General features: G+C 41.2%; 2 protein-coding genes across 3 annotated transcripts in view; one reads left to right on the plus strand and one right to left on the minus strand.

Moving 5' to 3' along the window:
• Positions 1 to 220: 220 nt before the first annotated feature.
• LOC125240054 (zinc finger protein 189-like) lies at positions 221 to 12791 on the minus strand. The gene is made up of 4 exons (XM_048147893.1): positions 12587 to 12791; positions 5769 to 5910; positions 3031 to 3096; positions 221 to 2028 (listed from the first exon to the last, which is right to left on the minus strand). The coding sequence occupies exons 1-4, from the start codon at positions 12713 to 12715 to the stop codon at positions 1169 to 1171; spliced, it is 1197 nt and encodes a 398-aa protein (XP_048003850.1). The 5' UTR covers positions 12716 to 12791; the 3' UTR covers positions 221 to 1168.
• Positions 12792 to 13163: 372 nt separating this feature from the next.
• Positions 13164 to 25801, plus strand: part of LOC125239625 (U4/U6 small nuclear ribonucleoprotein Prp3) — a 56158-nt gene continuing 43520 nt past the window's right edge. Inside the window, exons 1-7 of one of the 2 annotated variants that reach the window (XM_048147244.1) lie at positions 13166 to 13316; positions 13383 to 13512; positions 15908 to 16259; positions 18151 to 18331; positions 20433 to 20519; positions 22249 to 22370; positions 24305 to 24496. In XM_048147244.1, coding sequence (XP_048003201.1) covers positions 13385 to 13512; positions 15908 to 16259; positions 18151 to 18331; positions 20433 to 20519; positions 22249 to 22370; positions 24305 to 24496 — 1062 coding nt within the window. In that variant the 5' untranslated portion in view covers positions 13166 to 13316; positions 13383 to 13384. Of the gene's footprint in view, positions 13513 to 15907; positions 16260 to 18150; positions 18332 to 20432; positions 20520 to 22248; positions 22371 to 24304; positions 24497 to 25801 lie in introns of both variants that reach the window. The other variant, XM_048147243.1, reaches the window with a different exon arrangement.

Raw genomic sequence — 25801 nt, forward strand, 5'->3', positions numbered from 1 at the left:
GTAAAGCGGTCATCGTGACCTATGGACGCCTGCAACTCAAACAGTGCCACATGCGCGTTGCCACCCCATTAGAAACTTATACACTCCCTTTTGCTGTGTTAAGTACATAGCAAAAAGGAGTGTACAAGTTCCAAGGAGGGTTCGGGTTGCCGATGACTCAAAGGACAATAGACGGAACAAGTTAGTTCCGTAACTCCTCCCGTCATCAGCACACCGAACCCTCGTTGAGCTCTGGCAGCCTTACTCACCGGCAGGAACACAACACTATGAGTAGGGTCTAGTGCTATTTGGCTGAGGTCTTCTGTAAGGCGGAGGTACTACCCCAGTTGGGCTCTGCTCTAAAACCTCGTTCTATGTTTTTCAAGATGTTTCATCAAATTGATTTCATCGAAAAATATTGCTTCACATATTTCACATTCATATGATTGTTCATCAGTATGTAATCTTTTATGTCTCTCTAACTCAGCATTCGATGTAAACTTGTTGTTACATTCTTCGCAGTTGAATGGTTTCTCAACCGTATGTGTTTCTAAACTATCTCGTCCACTTAATTCCTGGTCATTGCTTGCGATTTCTCTCACCTGTTCATAAGCAACAATGTTTTGTAAAAGTTGTGGTCTGACTTTCATCTTGCCATGGTCAGTTTTCACATGAAAATAGAAATTATGTCTATTTCTGAAGCGTTTATCACATTCACTACAGCCATATGGTTTTTCTCCGGTGTGAATCATATCGTGTTTAAGTAAAGTTCATTTTGATGTAAAACATTTGTTACAGGTTTTACACTTGTATGGTTTCTCTCCTCTATGGGCTCGTTTGTGATACTTTAAGCTAGCTTTTCGTTTGAATTGCTTGTTGCATTCTTTACAGTTGTATGGTTTGTCTTGAGCATGGGATATTGCATGAAGCTCTAAAGAATATTCAAGAGCAAATCGCTTGTCACACAAAGTACACCTAAATGGTTTCAAGTCAGTATGCTTTACTTTATAATGGACATCTAAAACATCTTTACGGGTATACTTCTTGGGACATTTTTGACACGCGTATGGCTCTCTCGTTGATGCTTAGGGCCATGAATTTTATATGTCTGAATAGGTGTGGTTTACTTATGAATTGCTTCTTACATTGGTCGCAGACGAATGTCTTTCCAGTGTGGATTCTAAGATGATTATAAAGATGCGCTTTGATGCGAATATTTCTTTTCACAAACATCGCATTCATATTTCCTTCCAAAGTGTCTCCTCATATGTGTATCCAACGTTGGTTTATATGCGAACTCCGCGTCACATTCTGTACATTTATGCGGTTTCACTCCATTGTAAGTGTACGGTTTATCTTCAGTGTGTGATTCGCTATGTACAAGTAAACCGTCTTTTGTTCGAAACCGCTTGTTGCATTTTGCACACACGTGCGGTCTGTCTTCGGAGTGAAATCTTGAATGCTTCTTCAATAATGAGCTACTAACAAAAGATTCTTTACAAACATTACACGTATGTACCGGCACCGGCGGTTGTGTACGAGTATGTAATAAAAGATGGCGGATTAGAGTAACTTTTGACGTGAATCCCCGACTGCACATGTCGCAGCAGTAAACATCGACATTCGTTACTGGTGTGCGTGTGATAGTTTCCTGTTTATGTGTGTTTAAACTAGAGTCGTTTGTGAGGAGTGTGGGGCGGGTATCGTGTGTGTAGGCTTGTTCTTCGAGTGTGTGAGCGTGGCTCTCGCGGTGTGACGTCACGGGGCGCGGCTGGCTCTCGCGGTGTGACGTCACTGGGGACGGTTGGCTCTCGCGGTGTGACGTCACGGGGCACGGCTGACTCTTGCGGTCTGACGTCACACGGCACGGCTGGCTCTCGCGGTGTGACGTCACACGGCACGGCTGGGTCGCGCGGTGTGACGTCACGGGGCACGGCTGGCTCTCGCGGTGTGCCGTCGGGATGCGGAGGCGCTCGAGCCGCACGGAGCACCCGAACGCGATCTGCTGCCTGGCGCGCAGGGACAGGGGCGCCGCGCTAGCCGAGGACGCTGGAACAACATACAGTTGTCATACACAAGCCACGTCATCATTGCTTTACATTGCCAAGCAGGGCTGGATGTAGGAAAGGAGGGGCCCATGCCCCGAGCATCAAGTTAAGAGGCCGCCAAATTCAAACTTCGTTAAGTCCAGGGGCGCCAATTTTTTTTATTCTGCCCCTAGAAAAAAGATTAGATCTAGCGCTGCGTCACACCTCGGACACTGGAGATCAAATATATGAAAGAGGCGCGTTCCTAGCACACAGTCTCAGCTCTTGTAGGTAAACGCGTACCATGCTTGTATGAGAGAAATATGACAGGTCGACTGTTCGCGTCTTTAACAGGCAGTAACTGTGACGTAACCGAGAGGGGGTGGGCATCACTTTCAGCGGGGAGCGGGAGTGGCCATACTGTACGATAGTACTCATTATTATACTGCGGCTGCGTGCTAGGGGGTGGGGTGTATTATCTTTGGAGAAACAACAAGAATAGCCTAAATGTCGAATTTGGGCTTTTTCATAAACAGTCGGTGAAATACCGATCCACTCAAATCCTAAATACCATCCACACTCATAAGGCGCACGTCTCGGGGCGCGTCTTACGTCCTTCCTATACAAAATGTACTGAGGAGACGTTTTTTGAATTACATTCAGGCGGCGTGGCGGAGACGTCCGTTGCGCGCCCCGAGACACGCGACGGCTAAGTGGGGACGCTACCTTAGTTTTTATATTATTACTAGCTTTTGCCGCGGCTTCGCTCGCGTTAGAAAAAGACAAACAGTAGCCTATGACACTCTCCATCCCTTCAACTATCTCCACTTAAAAAATCACGTCAATTCGTCGCTCCGTTTTGCCGTGAAGGACGGACAAACGAACATACACACACACTTTTCCATTTATAATATTAGTATAGATTCAAAATAGGCAAAGAGTTTACTGCTGGAGATGAAACCTTTTATAGAATAGAATAAATAAACATATAATTTGTAAGCAATTGCTTACTTAAGATACTTACATACAGAAGACTCGCTGCAAACATCATCTTCAGGTAGATCTTCAGGTAGCTCTATACAATCCTCGTCTGAAATTGTAATGTTTCAGTAATTTCTTTGCTAAAAACATGGAATTTACATGGTCATATTGATAGGTGCACACATTATCAAGCAAGCAAGCTTCTTAGTAAACACATTACGGATCTACAAGACCGTGATCTGCCTCATCTTAATGTATGGGTGTGAGCCCTGGACACTTAAGGAGAAGAACAGCCTTTTAGCACAGTATAATAAAGAGTACTATCGTACAAAATACAAAATCATTTATTCAGCAAATAGGCCACGGGGGCACTTTTACATGTCAACATTACAGAGTATTCATTAAAGTTAAACAAATGAAATTAATAGAAATATTAACTAAAAATATTAATCATAAGCAAAGTAGCTATACACTGATATAGAATTAGAGATGTATAAAGTCTCTAAATGTCATATTATTACTAACTATAATCAATACATAAAGAAAGTGCAAACAGATACAAAGATAAAAGAAATCTATAATACTTCAATAGTTGTAAAAGACTGAATATTACAAGTAAAAATATTATACTTAATCAAATAATCCATGGAGATGTATAGCGTCTCCAAGAGTCAAATTTTATAAAATTAAAATATTTAAAAGTAAAAACCTTTGTCAAATAATACAAAAAAAAATAAAAAATACAGAAAATGAACAGCTAAATTACACATTTCAAGAGATGTACAAGTCTCTAGTTGTCAATCATTAAAGAACAAATCAAGTTTACAAATAAGGGCCAATCAAGGTTACAAATTAAGTTTAAAAATATAATCAAAATCTCAGAGATGTATAAGGTCTCTAAGTGTCCAAAAAACTAACATTAACTTAATCAAACGACAACAAGGTCATTAATGTAAGGAGTCTATTTTAAAATAAAATATAATCAAAATCTCAGAGATGTATAAAGTCTCTAAGTGTCCAAAAGCTAAAATTAACTAAATTAAACGACAACGTGATGGTCTCTAGTGTCATCCTTAAGACATTACTTACTTAAGTTTAATTCTTACAAGAACCGAATGTAGTGTCTCGCAATCCGCTCAAAAGTAAAGTTAAATAATCTAACAAAACATGTGGCCCAGGTAAGCTTGAACAGACCAGTCTCCACAAACAGCACCCGTTCACGAGTATGACGCGTATCTCAGCCATCGCCTCCCTCAACCTCCATTCGGGAAGGTGGCGACCCGATCAACACGCCACCGTAAGCAGACTTTTAAGCGAGCATGACATGTTCAAGCTAACAGCAAATTGACAAAAGAAAAATCGACACAGTGAAACACGACATTAAGCTTGTAGGTGACATTAAAGAGGGCAGTATGGCCACTCCCGCTCCCCGCTGAAAGCGCCGCCCCCCTCTCGGTTACCTCACAGTTACCGCCTGTCAAAAACACGAACAGTCTCCCTGTCATATCTCACTCATACAAGCATAGTACGCGTTCACCTAAACGAGCTAAGACTGTGTGCTAGGAATGCGCCTCTTTCAATATATTTGATCGCCAGTGTCCGAGGTGTGCTTTTAGTCACAGAACGTAGGGTATTAAGGAAGATTCTGGGACTTGTTAAAAGACACGATGGCAGTTGGAGGATCCGAAAGAATGCCGAAATTGTGGAACTAGTAGCCGAGCCAAATATAATAGGTGAAACCAAAGCGTATCGTCTCCGTTGGCTTGGTCACCTTGAAAGGATGAGTGAAGATCGGGCAGTCAAAAGAGCCTACTTGGGAAGACCGAATGGATGCTGTCCTGCTGGTCACCCAAAATATCGTTGGGCGGATAGAGTGGAGGTAGGCCTCCGTGAGCTCGGCGTCGGCGAAGGCTGGCGCGATACCGAGAGTTCGAGCAAAGTGGTGTGCTCTTGTGTTGGAGGCCTAAACTCATTTTGGGTTATCGCGCCAGCCAAGTAAGTAAGAAAATATTATGGGATATCCTGTGTGTTGCTTGTATTTAAATAAATAAATAATAATAAATATCATAGGACATTCTTACACAGATTAAAATATAAAATGAATGAATGAATGGTATTTAAATGAATTAATAATATATTGCCTGTGTGGTGACGGGTTAAGAATTTCACCACCCCCTTTCTTCCCTTGGGTGTCGTAGAAGGCGACTATGGGATATGGGTTAAATTGTGGCGTAGGCGAGAGGCTGGCAACCTGTCACTGCAATGTCAGTTTCGGTTTCTTTCAACCCCTTATTTGCCAAGAGTGGCGCTGAAACGAGTAGTTTCATGTGCTCTGCCTACCCCTTCATGGGACACAGGCGTGATTGTATGTATGTATGTATGTAATAATATATACTCGGTATATTATACCGAGTCTCATGCTAAGCATAAGAAGAGTAATGGTGTGTTGTGGGTACTCAGACAACAAAATACATATACAAATACCTATATACATAGAAAACTCCCATAACTCAGTAAAAAATATCTGTACTCATCACACAAATGCTCAAATGATAATAGTACATTGTGCAACAAGGGGAGCAAGTTAAATTGGCTTGGAGCGGTTTAAAGACTCGACTTTGTAATATTCATACTCCCCGAGATTTTTTCATCACACTCGCAATGTAAAAAATTTGTAAAAAAATTAAGTATGGTGCAAGAAATTTCATTTTTCCCTTGGGTACGCTCCGAATGCACGCAATAGCACATTTTAAGTGCGGATGTGATGAAAAAGATATTTACCTTCCAGACTTAGTCCTCCATCTAACCTATCCTGCAGCTCGGCCTGGCAGTTCTGGACCTGCATCTTGAAGAGACAGGCCTCCCGCAGCCGCTCCAGGCACACTTCACAGATACCACTCTCGCCATGGGCGGTCGATGTTAGCTGCAACAAGTTATTTTATTTTATTTATTTATTTAAGCTATAAGAGATGGGCTGGCCATGTGGCGCGACTCAAGGATGGCAGGTGAACAGCAGAAGTCACAAGATGGTATGGCCCCCCCAGGCAAACGTCGCAGCGGCAGACCATACGCAAGATGGGACGGAGATATAAAAAAATCTGTTGGCCCAAACTGGATCCAAATTGTCAGAGATAGGGACATGTGGAAATCAATGGAGGAGGCCTTCGCCCAAAAAGGGTCTGCACCAGCATAATTAAATAAAAATTAATGTAAAAAATTTTAATAATGAAATTTAATTTTATTTTATTTAAGCTTTATTATTCTACATAATTCTACTTTGGTAACTGGAAGAACTCCTAAGCAGTGGTGTTCCTCGGAGATAATACTTCTTTACAAAAAGGGGACCCTGCAGATATCGGAAATTACCGGCCAATAAGTTTACTGTCCAGCATCTACAAGTTGTTTACTTCAATACTATTGAGACGTCTAACACCATTTATTGAAAATAACCAACCAATTGAACAAGCTGGCTTCCGTTCTGGTTTCTCCACGATAGACCACATCCACACACTGGAACAGGTACTTGAAAAATGCAAAGAGTTCAACCACCCACTATATATAGGATTTGTGGACTACACAAAGGCATTTGATAGTATAACTCACAGTGCAATTTGGAAAGCACTTCTTACATGCAAAGTAAATAAAACCTATATTAACATTATAAAGAACATATATTCACAACACAAAGTACTAGCAGAGTAAGACTTGAAACCATAGGAAAAGAGATACACATAGAACGTGGGGTCCGTCAAGGAGACTCTCTGTCACCTAAACTATTTATCGCTGTACTACAAGGTATATTCGAAAAAATCAACTGGGCAAACAAAGGCATTAGAATTCAAAATCAAAATTTAAGCCATCTCAGATTCACTGACGACATCGTTATCTTTGCTGCAGACAGACCTGGAAAATATGCTACAGACATTAGCAGATCAAAGTAGTTTAGTAGGTCTTTTTTAACGTTGGGGAAATGCATTTACGCATGCCACCTTGTCCGGGGGACCAGTGGCGATGACGGACTAACCAATGTAGGACTACCGTCTAAAACCACCAACGAATTCCGTCTCCGCCTTGGGTGGAGTGTCGCAGGGTCACTATAAGCATTCCACCACGTACACCCCGGCGGGCGGCCTACTGGCCGCATGCAGTTTGGGCGCCAGTTGGGCAGGCACCCCCATTCGCGTGGGCGTTTAGGCACGGGTACTCCCCCGGAGCACCGCGCAGCCCATTACGGCGGAGGCATCAGGTGCGCGTAGCGCCTGGCTCTGCCGCCAGCCCGTCGACGGCGGAGTGGGTGCGCGTCAGGGTCGTTCTCGCGCGCACGTTCCGCTGTCTCCTTCTGCGACATAACATAATGGCTGAAGGAGACCATCGCCGTCCATGCCTCCTCGCTGTCAAGCATAGACTTCACAATGCTCTGCAGTGAGAGGTCTGTACCTATTATTTGCCTGGAGGCTGGCCCGCTGGGGCCCCCATGCAGGGCACTCTTCGAGAACATGACGGGGCGCATCTACTAATGCGCCACACTCATGACACATGGGGGATTCTTCCCTCTCTATTCGGTGCAGGTATTTACCAAAAGACCCATGGCCAGTAAGTATCTGCACCATGTGGAAAGTTAGCGTGCCTTGCTTCCTTCCTACCCAGCGTTCCAGGTGCGGCAATACGGCGTCAATTGTGTTCCGCCCATATTTTGCGGCGTCGAGCTCTGCTCTCCATTGGCGAAGTGTTTCCGTCTGGGCTAATGCCCGGATGTTCCTTACTTCATCTTCGTCCAGGAATTCTGCTACTGCCCTTCTTTCAGCTCTGTAGCGGTGAACATTCGCGAGAATCTGTGCCTGAAGATCCCAGGGGGTCTGCAGCCAAGACCGTCGCCGCCGCAAAAGAAACCGTACGATACCCCCGTATGGCTCTTATGGATATTGCCCTCTGTGGTCTGCGAAGCAGCGCTCTATTTTCAGCAGAAAGGGCATCTACCCATATGGGAGCGCCATATAAGGCCATACTTCGCAGAACACGAGAGTATAGGAGTCTACACGTAGCATTTGGCTCACCCACGTTGGGAAGCAGCCGCCCGAGAGCTGCAGCTGTAGATATAAGCCTAGGGCCTAAGCTGGCAAAGTGCGCTTTAAATTGCCAACGGCCGTCCACAATGAGGCCAAGGTATTTCATTTGGGCCTTAACCGCGACGACCTCCCCGTTTACTATAATATTGGCATTACGAGGGGGTCCTCTTCTCGGGCCATGGAAGAGCATAACTTCCGTCTTTGGAAGGGACACCTGAAGACCTAGCTGATGGATTCGTTCCACCACAAGTGAGGTTCCAATAGTCACCTTCCTTGCTGCATCTTCATAAGAGGAACCCCGACACGTAATGAGAGTGTCATCTGCATAGGCCAACACATTCATGCCAGGCAGAACTGGGCCTCGTAATAGCCAGTCGAACCCAACGTTCCATAGGGTAGGTCCAAGGACAGATCCCTGAGGGACTCCTAGCTCAACCGGTCGCCGAAGAAGCTCACCGCTTCCGTCTTCCCACGTCACGTAGCGATCTTCCAGATAATTTTTCAGCAGTCGCTGCAGGTAGGTAGGTACCTTAAAGGAGCGAAGTGCCTCCCTAAGTGTTTCGAATGGGAGACTATTAAAAGCGTTCTTGACATCCAAGGAGACTGCCAGCATTACATTCCCGCTATGTGTAGCCTCTCTTGAGAGCGCTTTTAGATGGTCTACTGCGTCGACTGTCGATCGACCCGCCCGGAAACCAAACTGCCTATTTGAGAGATTAGGGCCCTCCTCTTCCAGGTGTCGGGTGAGACGGTCAGCTAGGATTTTCTCCAGCAACTTACCTACCTCATCCAGCAAGACTATTGGTCTGTATCCGGATGGTTGACCACTAGGACGACCCTCTTTGGGAATCAAGCAGACCCTACCCGTTTTCCATCGCTTCGGAAATTTTCCAGCATGAATGCACTTATTGAAAAAGTCCTGGATCCAGTCCACCCACGACTCTGCAATTATAAAAAGGAGTCGGCCGGGCACTCCATCTGGTCCTGGGGCTGTGCGTCTCTTCCGAAGCCGATGTAAGGCTTTCGTCATTTCTTCGTCTCTTATTGGCGGGATATCTGTCTCGTTCACTTCTAGAGCCGGGGGTGCCATCCTAGGAGGTTGGTGTCCCTGTGAGACCGGGAATAAAACTTCCATGACGCTTTCTAAGGCATCTCGTGATAGAGTCTCAGTTGCAGGGGCACCGTGCGCTATGAGTTTTTTGCGCGCGGCTTTGTAAGGGCGCCCCCACGGATCCCGACTTAAGCTGGCTAGAATTTCCTCCCTCGCCCTAGTCTTCGACTGGCTAATTGCCCCGCGCAATTCTTTCCGTTTGTCCCTGTAGATGCTTCGCAGATGTTCTTCAATTGCAGGGTCCGTGCCGTAGCGCCTCCGATAGCGCACGTATGCTCTACGAGCAGTGTTGCACTCGGTTCGCAGGTCTTCGATCTCTGATGACCACCAATAAACGTGTTGTCTCGGCGGTTGCCGTCGAATCCGAGGCATGGCGGCGTCACACACCTTCACCAGAGAGTCGCGTAAGTGATCAGCCAATTCGTCCACCGAGGAACGTTCCATCATTGTATTAGGGGTCGCCCATCGTTGTACGAGAGCCGCTTCTCGGGCAAATTCCCGATCCATTTTTGTACATGCCCAGCGCACAAATCGACTTTGCTCTCTGATCGGCGCCCTCGTAACAAGAGGAGGGGAGATAGCGAATCGAATATAAAGATGGTCCGATAGGGTCTCTACTTCTTCTTCCACTTTCCATCCCTGTACTCTTCTCGCAACGGCAGGTGTAGCAAATGAGATATCTACTACGGATCCTCCCTGATACCGCTCGCAGGTCTGAGATGTCCCCTGGTTTAACAAGGCCATATTTGCATGAAGGGCCCATGTTTCAAGTGCTCTGCCGCGTGAGTTTGTGACGGTATCACCCCACGCATGAGACCTCGCATTAAAATCGCCAAGAATCAACATGGGCTTTGAGGACCATCTGCCGACAACTGTCCTAAGAGAGTCCAAAAAGAGCTCAAATTCTGGCAAAGTGCGGTTGGGAGAGAAGTAAATTCCCAGTACAACATAGTCCTTCCAAGTTTAGTAGGTCTGCAAATGAACACAAATAAAACTAAGATAATGGCAAATTATCGTCAAACAAAACAAATATGCGTATCAGGAGTTCCTATTGAATATGTCAATGAATACATATACCTGGGTAAACAAATATTTTTTCACAAGAACAGTAACGAGGAGGAAATAGATAGAAGAATCAACAGTAGCTGGAAAAAGTTCTGGATGCAAAAAGAGATTCTGAAAGGAGACTATCACCTAAAATTAAAAAAAAAAAAATGGATACATGCATTCTACCCCGCCTAACTTATGGCAGTCAAACCTGGACATATACCAACAATATAAAACATAAGATACAAACATGTCAGCGATCGATGGAAAGGAGCCCATTACATTTGAGGAGGATACACAAGACAAAAAATGAAGAATTAAGGAAAAGAACAAAACTAACGGATGCCCTCCAACATGCACTTCGTCTCAAGTGAAAATGGGCCGGCCACATTGCAAGATTTACAGACAAAAGATGGACCCTTAAAGCAACTACATGGACAGGGCCAAAAGTGCAAGGCAAAAGAAAAAGAGGAAAACCGAAACAGCGATGGACAGAAGACATTATTAAGGCTGCAGGGCCAAGCTGGATGGAGCTGGCCACCAATCGAAATAAATGGCACGGGTTAGAGGAGGCTTTTACCCATTCAGGGATCCATATAAAATGACACCAAGATGAACCACAAATAGAACATACTTAAACATTTAAAGAACATGAAGGAAAAGCAGAAATTATAAATATAATGTATCAAATAGAGTTTATATGGAAAAATAAAGCTTAAATAATAATAATAAATAATAATTCTACATAAAAAGATTTTCTTTTCATTTGTTTGTTTTTATTATTAATGGGTGAATCAACTTTTTCTTGCTTTTTGCAAGAATTACCCTTACTTATTATTAGGTCTACTTTTGTGATTTTTAACCTTACCATCGTGAATAAAGATCCTTATTTCACGTATACCAATTAGGGAAAAATTTAAAAACGATTCATTTTTAATTAAAACAATATGTGACCCAGTGGAAGAGACACTTTTTTCATACAAAAGTGAGGGACAGCTATGTCCACTGGGTCACTGCTCGAAACAAAGTTATAAAATAGGAAATCCTATAATTACATGTTGTATTGCGTAGCTAGTATATTTGTCTTTAATATACTAAGTATACATTAATTAGACTAAATCCCAATGAAATTTTCTATCCACATGTAGTCGAAGTATGCGAAATTTTGCTGGCAAAGAAAAGTTGATTCACCCATATTGATTTTCTTCTGTAGACCTTCTAGGTAAAAGGCTCCTACAGTTTTTTCCATTTTTCTTTATCTTTTGCCATGTTTTGCCATTCCTTGCCTGCAGTAGCCTCAATGTCATTCTGCCACCTGGATAGTGGATGTCCTCTTTCTTGAGCCCTGTGGCCCTTTCCACCGGTAACCTTTCCTGTCCACCTGTCATCGTTTAACCTTGCCATGTGACCCGCCCATCTCTATTTCATGCTCTGTTAAGTTATAACAAGTTGTAGCCATATTTATGCCTGATTTAGACGGCGTGCGAACTCGCAAGCGATTTTAGTTACATTGCGGTCTGTAGAGGTTACATACAACTTGCACAGCCATCAAATACCGCAAAGTAATAAAACTCGTATGCGAGTTCTCGTAAAGTCGCCATCAATAGAACTTGTGAACAATGTAAACAAACCTTGTAGTCAAAATGTCTTTAATTTCCCTTCTCATCAGATACTGGCTAAATCCATGTGTTATTTAATCAATTCATATCACATTATGATCCTCAACCTTTAAAATAATAAAATTATGTTAGAGAATATTGATATTTTATAGAATGGTTTGTTTACATTGTTGACAATTTCTATTGACGGCGATTTTACCGTCTAAATGGGCTCTTAAAGTTGCTTACAGGTTGAATGTGATTACATAACAATTCTTTCGCCCAACAAATGATCAATGTAGACGTACCTCAACAGAAGTAGTGAGCGCTTTTCTGTCAGAAAAGTTACCTATTACCTACTTATTTAAGCTTTTTTTACATCGTGTTCTTCAAATATTTAAATATGTTCTATTTGTGGTTCTTCTTGGTGTCATTTTATATGGATCCCTGTATGGGTAAAAAATATCTATATTACCTACTTATGTACTACTATTTAATTTTGATTTTTAGTTTATTTATTTTGTGTCTGTACTCAGTAAGATACAAGCGCGGATCCAGCTTCGTGCCCAGGGGGGGGGGGGGGGGGGGGGGGGGGGGGCACGTGGTCTATTTGTATGGCCAACCTAGGCTGGCTCCAGGGGGGGGGGTCATGACCCCCATGCGCCCCACCCTGGATCCGCGGTAAAATAATAGTTACAACTCGTTTCAGATGAGATGACAGGCTACAGCACCATAAATACCATAATTAGTCTACAAAAGGCGTGTAGTATTACTTACTTTAATGACAAAACATTCTTCAATCATGGCTGAATATATTTCCGTTATGCCGAGATGAGTATTCGGTGTTGTTAATTCTTTCGCCGAAGGGCGCTGGAGGCAGCAGTGACACTGGTTTATCGGTTTCATCACGATTTATATTTCATATATCATAACACAAATTTACAAAGACGCGCAAGAGTTTCCTTAGTAGAATTTCGCGTATATTTCGCGTCAGTTGCTTTTTGACAGTGAAATTGGGCTGTTGTCTATAGATCTATGTCGGAATTTTAATAAAGCTTAACAGACGGGCGTACTGGACTTTTTGGTCCGTCGTAAAAATATAATTCTAAAGCCTAGCCGGTTCACACCAAAGGATATATAATCAATATAATCACTACAGTTCTCACCGAACCGTCAAAGCTTGTTCAGCCATCTCCATCGCTTTCAATATCAGGTAAGAGAGTAGTATAATATATATGAATTATCCGTACATTTTGGCCTAATTTGTTTATGGGTTTGGTTTCGAACTTTCGAACTTGTATTCAGTCCACGCCATAGAAAAAAAAACAATTCTTGTTTACGGTTTACGTCAGTGTCGATAAACGTATAGTATATTTAGCTGTTATTTGCAATTGCGTCGGTCACATTTCCTTTTAAAATCCAATAAATCCATTCACAAACAAGCAAAACAGCGTCCGTCACGCTTATTTCGGCATCAGTTACAGATGGCACCGTTCTTGAACCGAAGGTACTAACATAACCTCAAAATTGGTTTCGTCTTGAGTTCGGTGTATTGGTGATTTTGTGTTGTCAGAGATGGCGACGCAACTGTCCCGGCGCGAGGTGGAGGAGCTCCGGTCGTCGCTCGACCGCGCCATTTACAGGACCATCGGGAAGTCGGATAGCTCGCTGCTTTCCACCGTATCGTACTGCCTCACTAGCGGGTGAGTGACGTCTCAATATTCTTAGTTTGAAATGTTTAAACTGCTGCATTTCTCAGCCAATGTCTTAACTCTCGAAAATGGGGCAAAATACTCCATGATTCAACCATTCAGTCTGTAACTTAGGCCTCCAATTGCTTAAACTTATATACGTTTTATATAGTAAGGTTAGCGATCTTGGCGTCTCTTATTATAGAAAAACACAGGTCACAGACGTCCACTTAGCCTTACATACAAAATGCAAGTCTAAAGAATCACTAATAGTAACTATAATATTGCATTTCTTTGAAAATCCTAATTTTTGAAGTATTTTTGAAGTAAATGATATGATATTATTATTTATCCTTGTTATGAAGCTATAAAACACAGTAACTATTTAGTGAATTTGCCACAAGTTTTATTTGGTCTATGTGAGATAATGTTCATATTTTGTAACTATCACTCATACTTTAACATCAATTATCTTTGGTTCTGATTCTTTAGCCCTAGTACTTGTTAATGCTGTCACGGTATAATAAAGAGTACTCTCGTACCACTCCCGCTCCCCACTGAAAGTGCCGCCCACCCTTTCTTGGTTACCTCGAAGTTTTCACCTATCAATCTCGAGCCCGTACTTACCCACCACTGATTTAATGTGTTAATATTGCTTTTAGCTTTGCTTGCTTTAGCTGCAAAATTGTATGGAGAAATTATGAATTATGAATAAGCCATGCACTTTTGCAGCTAATAGTAACATGCACATTAGGGTGTTGCATATTTTATCAAAGTTGAAATGTTATATGTCTCACCCCCTCAAATTGTTCTCTGGTACAAAAAAATCATTGTAATTTTTTTTCAGAATTTTTCGTTACATTTTAGGGGTCGCTACCACACGTTGAAATTTTTGATTCTTCATACAAAATGATTTTTTTATTATTTTTTTTTCCTTTTTTTATGATACTTATGACGAATCATTGTATTCATGTACCTAAAATTTGATATAACATTACAGCTTAATTTTTTTTTATGCATAAAATTCGTGTTTCAGGTGTTTTAAACACTTATTTTAGTGGATTTTATTGACTTGTACTAACAGTACAGGAATAAAAATTATTAAAAATCAAACGAAATTATTCTTAATATGAAATATCCTTAAAAATTGCTTTAAATACCTTAAAACATTGTTTTAGACAGAAAAAACGAAAAAAAAATATATTAAAAAAATCATTTTGTATGAAAAATAAAAAATTTCATTGTGTAGTAGCGACCTCTAAAATTTATCGAAAAATTCTAAAAAAAAATTACAATAACTTTTTAGTACCAGAGAACAATTTGAGGGGGTGAGACATAGCACTTTTTAACTTTGATAAAATATGCAACACCCTAATGCACATGTTCCTTCCTTAGGTATAAATTGTTGCATTTCAGTTTTTTATTTTATCTTTGTTGCTGGACTGAGCCTTAAGCTATAGTGATATAAATACCAGCAGCGGCTGGTCCATACAAGCCGATCCCACCGGCTTGCCTAAAATTGATTACTAGTAAAGTACCTAATGTTAAGGTAGGTTTCTGTTTGCTTTGATGTTGCCTAGCAGAAATTTTCACCAGCCGCCACTGAAAAAAACCCAAATAAAAATCTTCCAATTTATTTAATATATTGCGTTTTACTAAGTAAAAAGGCCATCCGCCAAAGCAAGTCTATGTTGATTCTTCTGGGCATGCTCACTCCATCTTAGGCCACGTCTTTGCCATTGGCTGGTCTGTGGCCAAGAGTAAGCCCATTTATAATAATAATAAAAAAATATTATTCCCTGCGGGATTGCCTCGTAGCAACTACCTGTGTTGCTGTTGTGTTCTCTGTCCTCCGACCATCATCATCCTCCTTGTGTTATCCCGGCATTCGCCACGGCTCATGGGAGCCTGGGGTCTGACCATAAAAGTAAAATTTCAGTTTCCTGTGCTACTAGGTTACCACTTCCCGATTTGAGGATGTGTCTAAAAAATTATCAAACCAAACAATAAATTTGTGATGTCTATAACATTCAGATTCAGATTCAATAGTTTATTCATGGTAACCACATAAACTATTTACATAAGTAATTCATAATTACAAAAAAAATAAGCCAAGAAAAAGAAAAGTATGTTGGGTTTACCATGAAGTGGTTCTGTCTCAGCATAAATGAAATTCATTTCATGCCCAAATTGGATATGTAACTGGTGTTAAACCAAATTTATCTAATAAATCTACTTATTTATATGAACTTTATTGCACAAATTAACAATAAAAAGTACAAATGGCGAACTTAACGCCAAAATGCATTCTCTATCAGTGCAGTGCAGAATGATTCGATACAAGTCAATACTATTATAAAATACACTGATCTAATTCTCCTTAATAATATTTTTCGTAACATTTCAGATACGAACGCCGAAAAATCATAGACAAAATATCATCCCACATAGACTCAAAAAAAGCAAGCAAGCTAGCGGATAAAATTCTAGCGTTGGCGTCCGAACTGGTATCTTCTTCCAAATCCTCCAAGCGTAAACATGAGGAGCGAGATGACAGGAAAGAAAAGGACAGCAAGCGGTCCCGGCATGAGGATAAAAAAGAGAAAGATGATAAAGAGAGGGACGATAGAGTGAAGGAGAAGGATGATAGAGTAAAGGAGAACAAGAACGGAAACGGGGTGGAGGCTATGCCGTTGCCTGTGACTAGTTCGGAGACTATAGGCTCGAAAATTACTGGGCTGAGTGCTGATCGAATTAAGGTGAGAAAATTTCAGTTATTTATATGATAAATGGGCGACCGAGCTTCGGTCGCTTCGATTTTATTATATCACGTCTTTAGATTAAAAAAACTCTTAAAATACAAAAAAAAAATACATTTCTGGCCGGGATCCGAAACCCTGACACCTGCGATGTGTTCGCGAACATTAGACCGACCCTCTTACGACTGAGCTACGCCTAGCCGATGCGCGGACGACGTAATTAGCGACCATATTTTGCGTTTACTAACTCGAAAGAAAAACGCATGAAAACTCGAAAATTCGCGTTTTCCGGGATCTAAGACTAAGCTAGATCGATTTTTCATTTCCGCAAACCCCCACATAACAAATTTCAGGGAAATCGTTAGAGCGGTTTCCGATATCGTCGGTATATATTTATAAATAAATAAATAAATATACAAGAATAACAAGATTTCCTCCTTTAAAGGTATAAGATTTTAATTTTAAATGATTTTGTATGCACACTAAACGATTTTGTATGCACACTAGTTTGGATCTAAGTGTTATGTCATTAAGGGTTAGTTTAGATAATCCTACAAGTGATTGGTACATGGTTTATAATTATATAAATACATACGGTCGTAAGGACGGTGAATCCTGACCCACCGTAATACAGTTCACACTAGTACGGGGATCAGATGACACTTATCTTTTGGTTTTGTACCATGATAGTAAAATGTTAAAATTGTAAGTAGAATTAAGCACCTCTATTGACTCAATAAAATATCTTTTATCTTTTTTAATGAGTGGCACCCCTATACAGTATCAAGACACTTAATTTGATTTTTACGAGTAATATATTTAGTTTTAAGCCAGTTCTATTCAGTTTTCGGCATCCTTAGGCATTGGTCCCACCGCGAGCTAGTAAGCTATGAGCTATCGGCTATAAAAACGAACAAAAGATAATCACTCCCGCGTAAATAAAAGAGACACGGTGATGTTTATAGTTACTCGCCCAGCGGTGAGCTATCAAAATCGCCGTGTCTCTTTTATTTACACGGGAGTGCTTATCTTTTGTTCGTTTTTATAGCCGATAGCTCATAGCTTACTAGCTCGCGGTGGGACCAGTGCCTTTGATGTGAGAATTTCTTGTGAGAAACTTAATACAAATACATTGATTACTGGCAAAGACATATACAATACAATACAAATCCACTTTATTGCACAGCCTCAGAAATGTATATAGGGAACAATCAATCAATCAATCAATTATTTATTCGTGATAACTACAAAATACACAAGTAAGAAAACAGAAACAGCAAATAAAAGAAATTAAACATATAAGTTACCACGAAATGGTCCCGACTCAGCATAAGATGCTAACCCAAGGGTCAGCGCTGGTCTTCCGTCGGGACCATTTTGTTGGTCACGAACGCAGCTGTTAACACACACATTACAATACACACACATTATATTTAACTCCGTATAGACAGATAAAGTCTAAGAAAAAAACATACCTCAGTACCATACAGAAAAAGGTACGGTGGCCTAGATGGCATTACACCTTTGGGGTACGCTCAGCTAGATGGCGCTAATATTAATATTTGACATTTTAACACATATGGATTAAATTGTGGCGTAGGCGAGAGGCTGGCAACCTGTCACTGCAATGTCACAGTTTCGTTTTCTTTCAACCCCTTATTTGCCAAGAGTGGCACTGAAGCTTTAGTAGTTTCATGTGTTCTGCCTACCCCTTTATGGGATACAGGCGTGATTGTATGTATGTATGTAACACATATGAAGCTGAGAATATGGGCCAAATTGTCAAAACTAAGGTTCAAAAGTTTTAAGCGTGTCAAGAGATGGCAGTCTGCACTGTGATTACACATTTTACTTCGACAGTAACTCTATAATATTCGATCTTTGATTACAGGTGATGATGGCAAATGCTCAAAAGGAGATAGAGGAGCGCAAACGCGCGCTGACTGCCATGAAAGGCGAGAAGGCGCCAGTGAGCGCCGCCGCGGCCACGGCGCAGCAAATAAAGGCGAGTTTGCCCGCCAAGGCCATGCCGCCGCCCGCTGTCATCAAACCAGTGCTGTACTCCAAGCCAGGTAAGGACGCAGACATTCTAAAGGGAGATGGGCATTTTCGCGAGAAGAGAAAAAAAATTGTCTCTAATGTAGGTAAATTTTATGTTTTTCCTACTCAGAATCACAAAAGAAAGGGACGAAAAAATGGTCCCAGAATGTAAGGTACATACAGCGGGACAAATCTCGACTGGGGGGCAATTGTAATTAATGCATTTTTGTCCATTATTACACTATGATGTTGAGTTCTACATGTATCTACTGAACGCGCCTACCATATATAACCGGTGGACACTCTATTTAATAATGCAAACATTGTAAAACATGGAAAAAATGGACCAGTTACATTTGCCCCCCAGTCGAGATTTGCTCCGCTGTACCTTACTATTATGCTGGATGTTTTCCACTTTATGTCGCCATCAGATATATGTTTTCTGAACACGCCTCTATTGCCTAGGCGTTAGAGGCGTGTTCAGATATTTTTGAGTACCTCGGGCGCTCTTATATATAAAGTATTTGAAAAATGGTAACGAAGTGGAGAAATTACATTTTAAGCGCTTTTTATCTCACTTCGTGAAATTGCGCAGATACGAGGGGCTAGACGCGCAATCGCAATGAAAAGCGCCAGTGAGGGCGTCCATTGGCTACTACTACATCTTAAACGACAACGCACTATAAAACCCTGTTTTGTGGGTGTCCACAGGCGATGGTGCTTGCTTATTAGAATCGTTCGGTAGACACTGTAGGCAGGTTTTTTTTTAAACGGTGTATATAAAACAATAGTGTAGGGGTAGGCACTAGTTTTTGTTACCGAAATGAGCTTGGGGTCTGATTAGCTGTCCAATCCTAAGAAAATTAATTCGGGCGCTAGTTTTTGTATTTATTAGTCTCTTGATAACGTGATCAGAGTCCGCTTGGGTGTCTAATCTCAAGAAATAGTCTAAACACTAGGTTCTGTATTTTTTAGAATCATTTAAATGAGCTCTGGGTCCGTTTGAGTGTCTCCCAGAAACAGTTTAGTTAGTAGTTTGTACAGTTAGTGGTAAGCGCCATGAAGCCATGCCGCCGCCCGCTGTCATTAAACCCGTGCTGTACTCCAAGCCAGGTAAGGACAAATATTTCAAAAGAAATGCGCTAATCGCCATGAGTAATAGTTATTTGTTTTACAAGGGGGCAAAGTTGTTGTTTAACCGCACGTGCCAATATTGATACCCGAGCAAGCGAAAGATTCCAATATTGAACACGTTATCCCTGCATTTGCTACGGCTCATGGGAGCCTGGGGTCCGCTTTGACAACGAATCCCAAGATTTGGCGTAGGCACTAGTTTTTACGAAAGCGACTGCCATCTGACCTTTCAACCCGAAGGGTAACTGGACCTTATTGGAATTAATCTGGTTTCCTCACGATGTTTTCCTGCACCGAAAAGCGACTGGCAAATATCAAATGACATTTCGCACATACGTTCCGAAAAACTCATTGGTGCGAGCCGGGGTTCGAACCCGCGACCTCCCGGGACGAAAGTCTTACCGCTAGGCTACCAGCGCTTTAAATTGATTAATGAATAATGATTAATTATTACAATAGAACTATTTGAATTATCCTATACAGGGTGTAACAAAAATGGTGGTGATCCGTTTAAGGGCGTATTCAGTATCGTATTCTCATCAGGAAAAAGTAGGATAAAAATTTTTTTTCGCAAAAAATTTTTTTATCTTTGTATGGAGATTCGACCGATTCGCGCGGCCCGGCTCATACAAAAGTGAAAATTTTTTTAGCGAAAAAAAAATTTTCTTCTACTTTTTCCTGATAAGAATACGATACTGAGTACGCCCTTAAACGGATCACCACCATTTTTGTTACACTCTGTATGCAGCGTGACGTCAAATTGATGCCATCGGCATGAAAGTTACGGGCCCTGATTAAAACTATGTACATAAGATGTACAGCGCGGGAATGCTGCCTTTGCCGAGAAGCCAGGGTTTAGACTTTTAGGTATTTATATTTTTTAGATAGGTTTAGTTTTAGTTTTCTGTCTAGTATAATTTTAATAGTGTAATTTGTAGTATGTATTTATTTCTAATAATAAATCTTTTCACCATGTACATAAGATGTGTTCTGTTTCAGATGCCTCGGCGGCCCAGAGCGCCGAAGAATTGGAAAAGCAGAGAAAGATAGCCGAGCTGCAGGCCCGTATACAGAGAAAACTGGCCGGTGAGTGGCTATTCAATTTATATAGTATGCAAATTATTTAACCTCCTGAGTCCCGGGCCAATTTTTCCGATTTTGAATTTGGAACTTTCTTTTATTTGTTTAAGAGTTCAAAACTCGAATTTAATTTGTACTTGTACAAGTACGCGGGGACTCAAGAGGTTAACTAACCTAACCACAAAATTATAAGTTTTTTTAATAATAACTGCAATTGTTATTCCATAGATGCAACTAAAATTAAAAAGTAATTTTTTTAACCCCCGACGCAAAAACGACGGGGTGTTATAAGTTTGACGTGTCTTGTCTGTCTGTGTGTGTGTCTGTCTGTGGCATCGTAGCTCCCGAACGGATGAACCGATTTAGATTTAGTTTTTTTTTGTCTGAAAGCCGAGTTAGTCGGCAGTGTTCTTAGCCATGTTTCATGAAAATCGGTCAACTATGTCGTGGTCGGGGGTTTTTTCAAAATTTTAATTGCGTAGTTAGGTTATTTTACATTTAATTTGTGTACCCAGTGATCTTTCATCAAAAATAGCATCTCCAGTATCCGGCCGGATAGTACGTTACCATCCGGCATCCGGCCGGATTAAGAATAAGGGCCGAATAGGCCGGATTCCGGATAATATTCTTTTCCCCTCACTAGCTCGGAAACACGTGTTTTGTCCTTTAACAGCAGTGGGTAAAAACGCATTTTATCCACTAGTGGGTAAAGTAATTTGATCTTGAATATAGTCAAATTAACTGTTTTAAAATTGATGAAAGTAGGTGAATCTAGTAATAAAGATGATTTACCACCTGTGGAACTACTGGAAGCAGTGATAAACGCGTTTTTTGCGTTGTAGTTTCCTCGCTATAGTGAGGGGAAAAGTTTGTGTTACACACGGGTGCAAATGTATTTTACTTCTCGTGTGTTAAAAAAGTCGCAAGTTCAGGATTTTATTTTTGAACCACTCGCTTCGCACGTGGTTCAACTATAGAATCCTTTTACTTGCTCGTTTTTCAATTTCGCACTCGGCGTTAAAATACAACTTTGCCCCCTTGTATAACAAATAACTATTTTTCTCACTGAAATCAAGTTTCGCGATTATTACACATAATTATTTTTAAAATCGGGACTTAATCGCGTATGACTACATATTAAACTGACCTCCAACGTTCCAGGGACGGCGTTGTCCCCGTGGTCTCGGAGAAGACAGTCAGTCAGTCGGTCATTCTTCTCCGAGACCACGGGGACAACGCCGTCCCTGAAACGTTGGCGGTCAGTTTAATATGTAGTCATACGCGATTAAGTCCTGATTTTAATAGTTATTTGTTTTACAAGGGGGCAAAGTAGTTGTTTAACCGCTCGTGTCAATATTGATACCCGAGCAAGCGAAAGATTCCAATATTGAACCGCGAGCGTAGCGAGTGGTTCAAAAAGTGGAATCTTGAGCGTTGCTAGGGTTTCAAGGCACGAAGGTTAAACAAACTTTGCCGCCGAGTGAAACACAAAATTTTTCACCACACCAACACGAACAAAATACTGACTATAAAACATCAAACTACATCAAATCTAATTAATTGTACGTAAAATCTACCAGCTAGCTCGAGATATCAAATTAAAATTAAAATTTGTATGAAAATACTTTGCACTCTTGTGGATAAAATGCAATTTTGCTATCCGTTTTTGAATAGCAAAATTGATCTTAACCAGTTGGTGTGGTGAAAAAATAATTATAAGTATTTTTGTATTTAGGAGGAGCGTTAGCGGCGGCGGGCAGCTCGGGCCCCGCGCCGCTCATCCTGGACCGCGAGGGCCGCACCGTCGACACCACGGGCAAGCGCGTGCAGCTCACGCACGTGGCGCCCACGCTCAAGGTACCACAATTATTTATTTATCGTATGGCATTTTATATCTACATGTCACTGCATTACACATTTAAAAATTAAACCTAGAAGTCTTAAAATAGTCCACGGCTTTCCCATTTAAGGTTTTGGGCTCTTCAAAGCTGCCATTGAATTTGGTGTTAGGGCATTCCAGCACCATATGGCGGATTGTCTGATTTGGTATGCCACATTCGCATGCTGCCGACTCGCACCATCCCCATTTGTTCCTATGGTATGCGGAATTGCCTACGTCAGTTCTAAAACGGTTCAGCAGGCACCAGACACGTCGTTGGGTAGTGAAGCCTGGTGGTTTTGTGCGGGGGCTTAGTTCGAAAAAGTCTCTCGGCACCTGATTGGAATGCCACCCGTTAAACCAGGCATTATTTATCTCCACCACTCGCTATATCACATACATGCAACCACGCCTGTGTCACATAGAGGGGTGGGCAGAGCACATGAAACTACCCATTTCAAACTAAGGTAAGGTACAACTCACAATATCACATACATACATACAACATACATACAACCACGCCTGGAGGTATCCTATAAAGGGGTAGGCAGAGCATGTGAAACTACCTAAGTTTCAAACTAACTAAGGTAAGGTACAACTCACAATTTAACATACATACATACACCGTACATACAACCACGCCTGTATCCCATAAAGGGGTAGACAGAGCACATGAAACTACCCAAGTTTCAAACTAACTAAGGTAAGGCACAAGTCACAATATAACATACATACATACACCGTACATACAATCACGCCTGTATCCTATAAAGGGGTAGGCAGAGCACATGAGATCGTTTTTTTTGCCATGATAATAGGCTAAACGTGATAATAGGCTAGTTTCCTATAATTGAAATCAAATATTTTATGCAGAGCACGAAATAAAGCACCGCATAATTAGAAGAAATATATGGACAGCAGTTATGTTTAAACATAATTTCTATTTAATAAGTCAAAGAGAAAGATATAAAGTAAATGAATTGACCGTGACGTCTGTATGAAATACTGAGGTATTTCATAGTAATTCCATATTAGCAAATCGTTATGACAGTTCTTAAAAAGAAGCTGATTTGACTAGCAGGAAACTAGCATTGGCCAGTGAGCTCTACATTTTTCAAACCCGCCTTTTCAGTGCCAAGATTTGGTTGACAGTCTATACACACATGAAATAAAACTATGGAAATGGATTAAATCGCGTATATGTAGAAATAAGTACCAATTGTGACCTGTAATATGTTATTACCAATAAATGATGTCTATGTCTATAATGAATTTACAATTCATCCCGACGTTTCGAACACTTACAACGACTGAGGAGAAATTTCATTGTGCAAAAACTACCCACATAGTATACAAGAAATATTAACGAACCATGACCACAAAATAATATAGATTTTTAAGGCAGGCATATTATTTGTGGTCATGGTTCGTTAATATTTCTTGTTTGTGGGTAGCTTTTGCACATTGTAATTTTTCCTCAGTCACCCGTTGACCACGAACGCTGTAAAGTGTTCGAAACGTCGGGATGAATTTTTAATTCATTATACGCGATTTAATCCATTTCCATAGTTTTATTCCACGCGTAACTGTCGCGGTAACCGAAGACAATATTAGTCTATATTACAATTTATAACTTATTATATTTGACGACCGGTCTGGCGCAGTCGGTAGTGACCCTGCCTGCTACGCCGCGGTCCCGGGTTCGAATCCCGGTAAGGGAATTTATTTGTGTGATGAGCACAGATATTTGTTCCCGAGTCATGGATGTTTTCTATGTATATAAGTATTTATATATTATATATATCGTTGTCTGAGTACCCACAACACAAGCCTTCTCGAGCTTACCGTGGGCCTCAGTCAATCTGTGTAAGAATGTCCTAAAATATTTATTTATTTTATTTATATTTTTCAGGCTAACATCCGAGCGAAGCGACGCGAAGAGTTCAAAGCGCAGCTCTCCGGCGCGGCGACGTCTGAGCCTATAGGGGACGCGGCGTGGGTGGACCCGCGCGTCACAGTCAAGCCTCCGACGCGCACGCGCCGCGCGCTGCGCTTCCACGAGCCCGGCAAGTTCCGGCAGCAGGCCGAGCGGCTCCGGATGAAGGTGAGGATCCGGAAAAAGGAGAAAAGTCTAGAAAAAGCGTCTAAAGGGGTCAAAAGTACGGAATAAAGGTATAGTAGCAATATGACAGACGGGTAGACGAACAGACAGATAGACGGTCGCATCATAGAAGTTTTTGGTACCATACCCTAAAAATAAAATAAATTAGTATTGGGGGACATCTTACACAGATCAACATAGCCCCAAACTAAGCAAAGCTTGTACTATGTGTGCTAAAGGGACGATATACATCATTATATATAATAAAACTAAGTCGATAAAAGTGTGCGTGCCGATAAAACTTAAAAAGGAGTCCCGGCACGATAAAGGGACTTAAATAGTGTGATAGCCCTTTATCCCCCCTCGAACAAGAAAGTTCCCATTTTAACCTAAAGGGCGTGTTTTTAAAGATATAAGGGCTTTTTCAACCTTAAGTATAGTGGCGCCATCTGTTGTCGAGTAGTTGAACTTCATTGAAAGTATTCTACAGCAGCAGAACCTATTGTCACGGCAGACGATAATATCGAGAACATTCTAGAAGATATGAGAAGGAAAATATTCTAAAACTTTCTCGAATATTCTAGAGCCTAGCTCTCTGAATATATAAGAGCCCGGTGTCGCCCGCCAGAGTCAGTTCGATTTGAACAGTGAAACAAGCGATTTCGAAACGAGAAGGAAAGAAGTTATCTGTGAGCCTTTATTTTGAAGTATCACGTGTGAGTATTTTTAATAGTGTGTATAATAATTTTCCAATATAGCCGAACAACAATTCCCGGTATGTAAAATCTCAGGAAAATCTGGACGAGGTCAACTTCTAAAACAAGCTAAAATTATCATCTGGGATGAATGCACCATGGCCCATAAAAAATCTCTAGAAGCCATGGACAGAACATTACAAGAATTGCGAAAAAACTCTGAAATAATGGGAGGAGCTCTACTCATACTCTCAGGAGACTTTCGACAAACACTTCCAGTTATTCCCAAGTCAACACCAGCAGACGAGATCAATGCATGCTTAAAAAAGTCACATCTCTGGCCACAAGTACAAATACTGCAATTAACAAAAAACATGAGAGTTGAATTATCAAAAGATGAAACAACAGCATGTTTTGCTAAAATACTTTTACAAATAGGCGAAGGTACATATCCTACTGATCAAACGAGCGGCCTCATAGAACTCAATAGTGATTTCTGTAACGTAGCCACCACTGAAAACGAACTAATCGACAAAATTTATCCAAATATTATTCAGAACTATACCAATGTAGAGTGGTTATTTCAAAGAGCGATTTTGGCCACTAAAAATAA

This window comes from Leguminivora glycinivorella, chromosome 26 (genome assembly GCF_023078275.1).
Source record: "Leguminivora glycinivorella isolate SPB_JAAS2020 chromosome 26, LegGlyc_1.1, whole genome shotgun sequence".
NCBI lineage: Eukaryota > Metazoa > Arthropoda > Insecta > Lepidoptera > Tortricidae > Leguminivora > Leguminivora glycinivorella.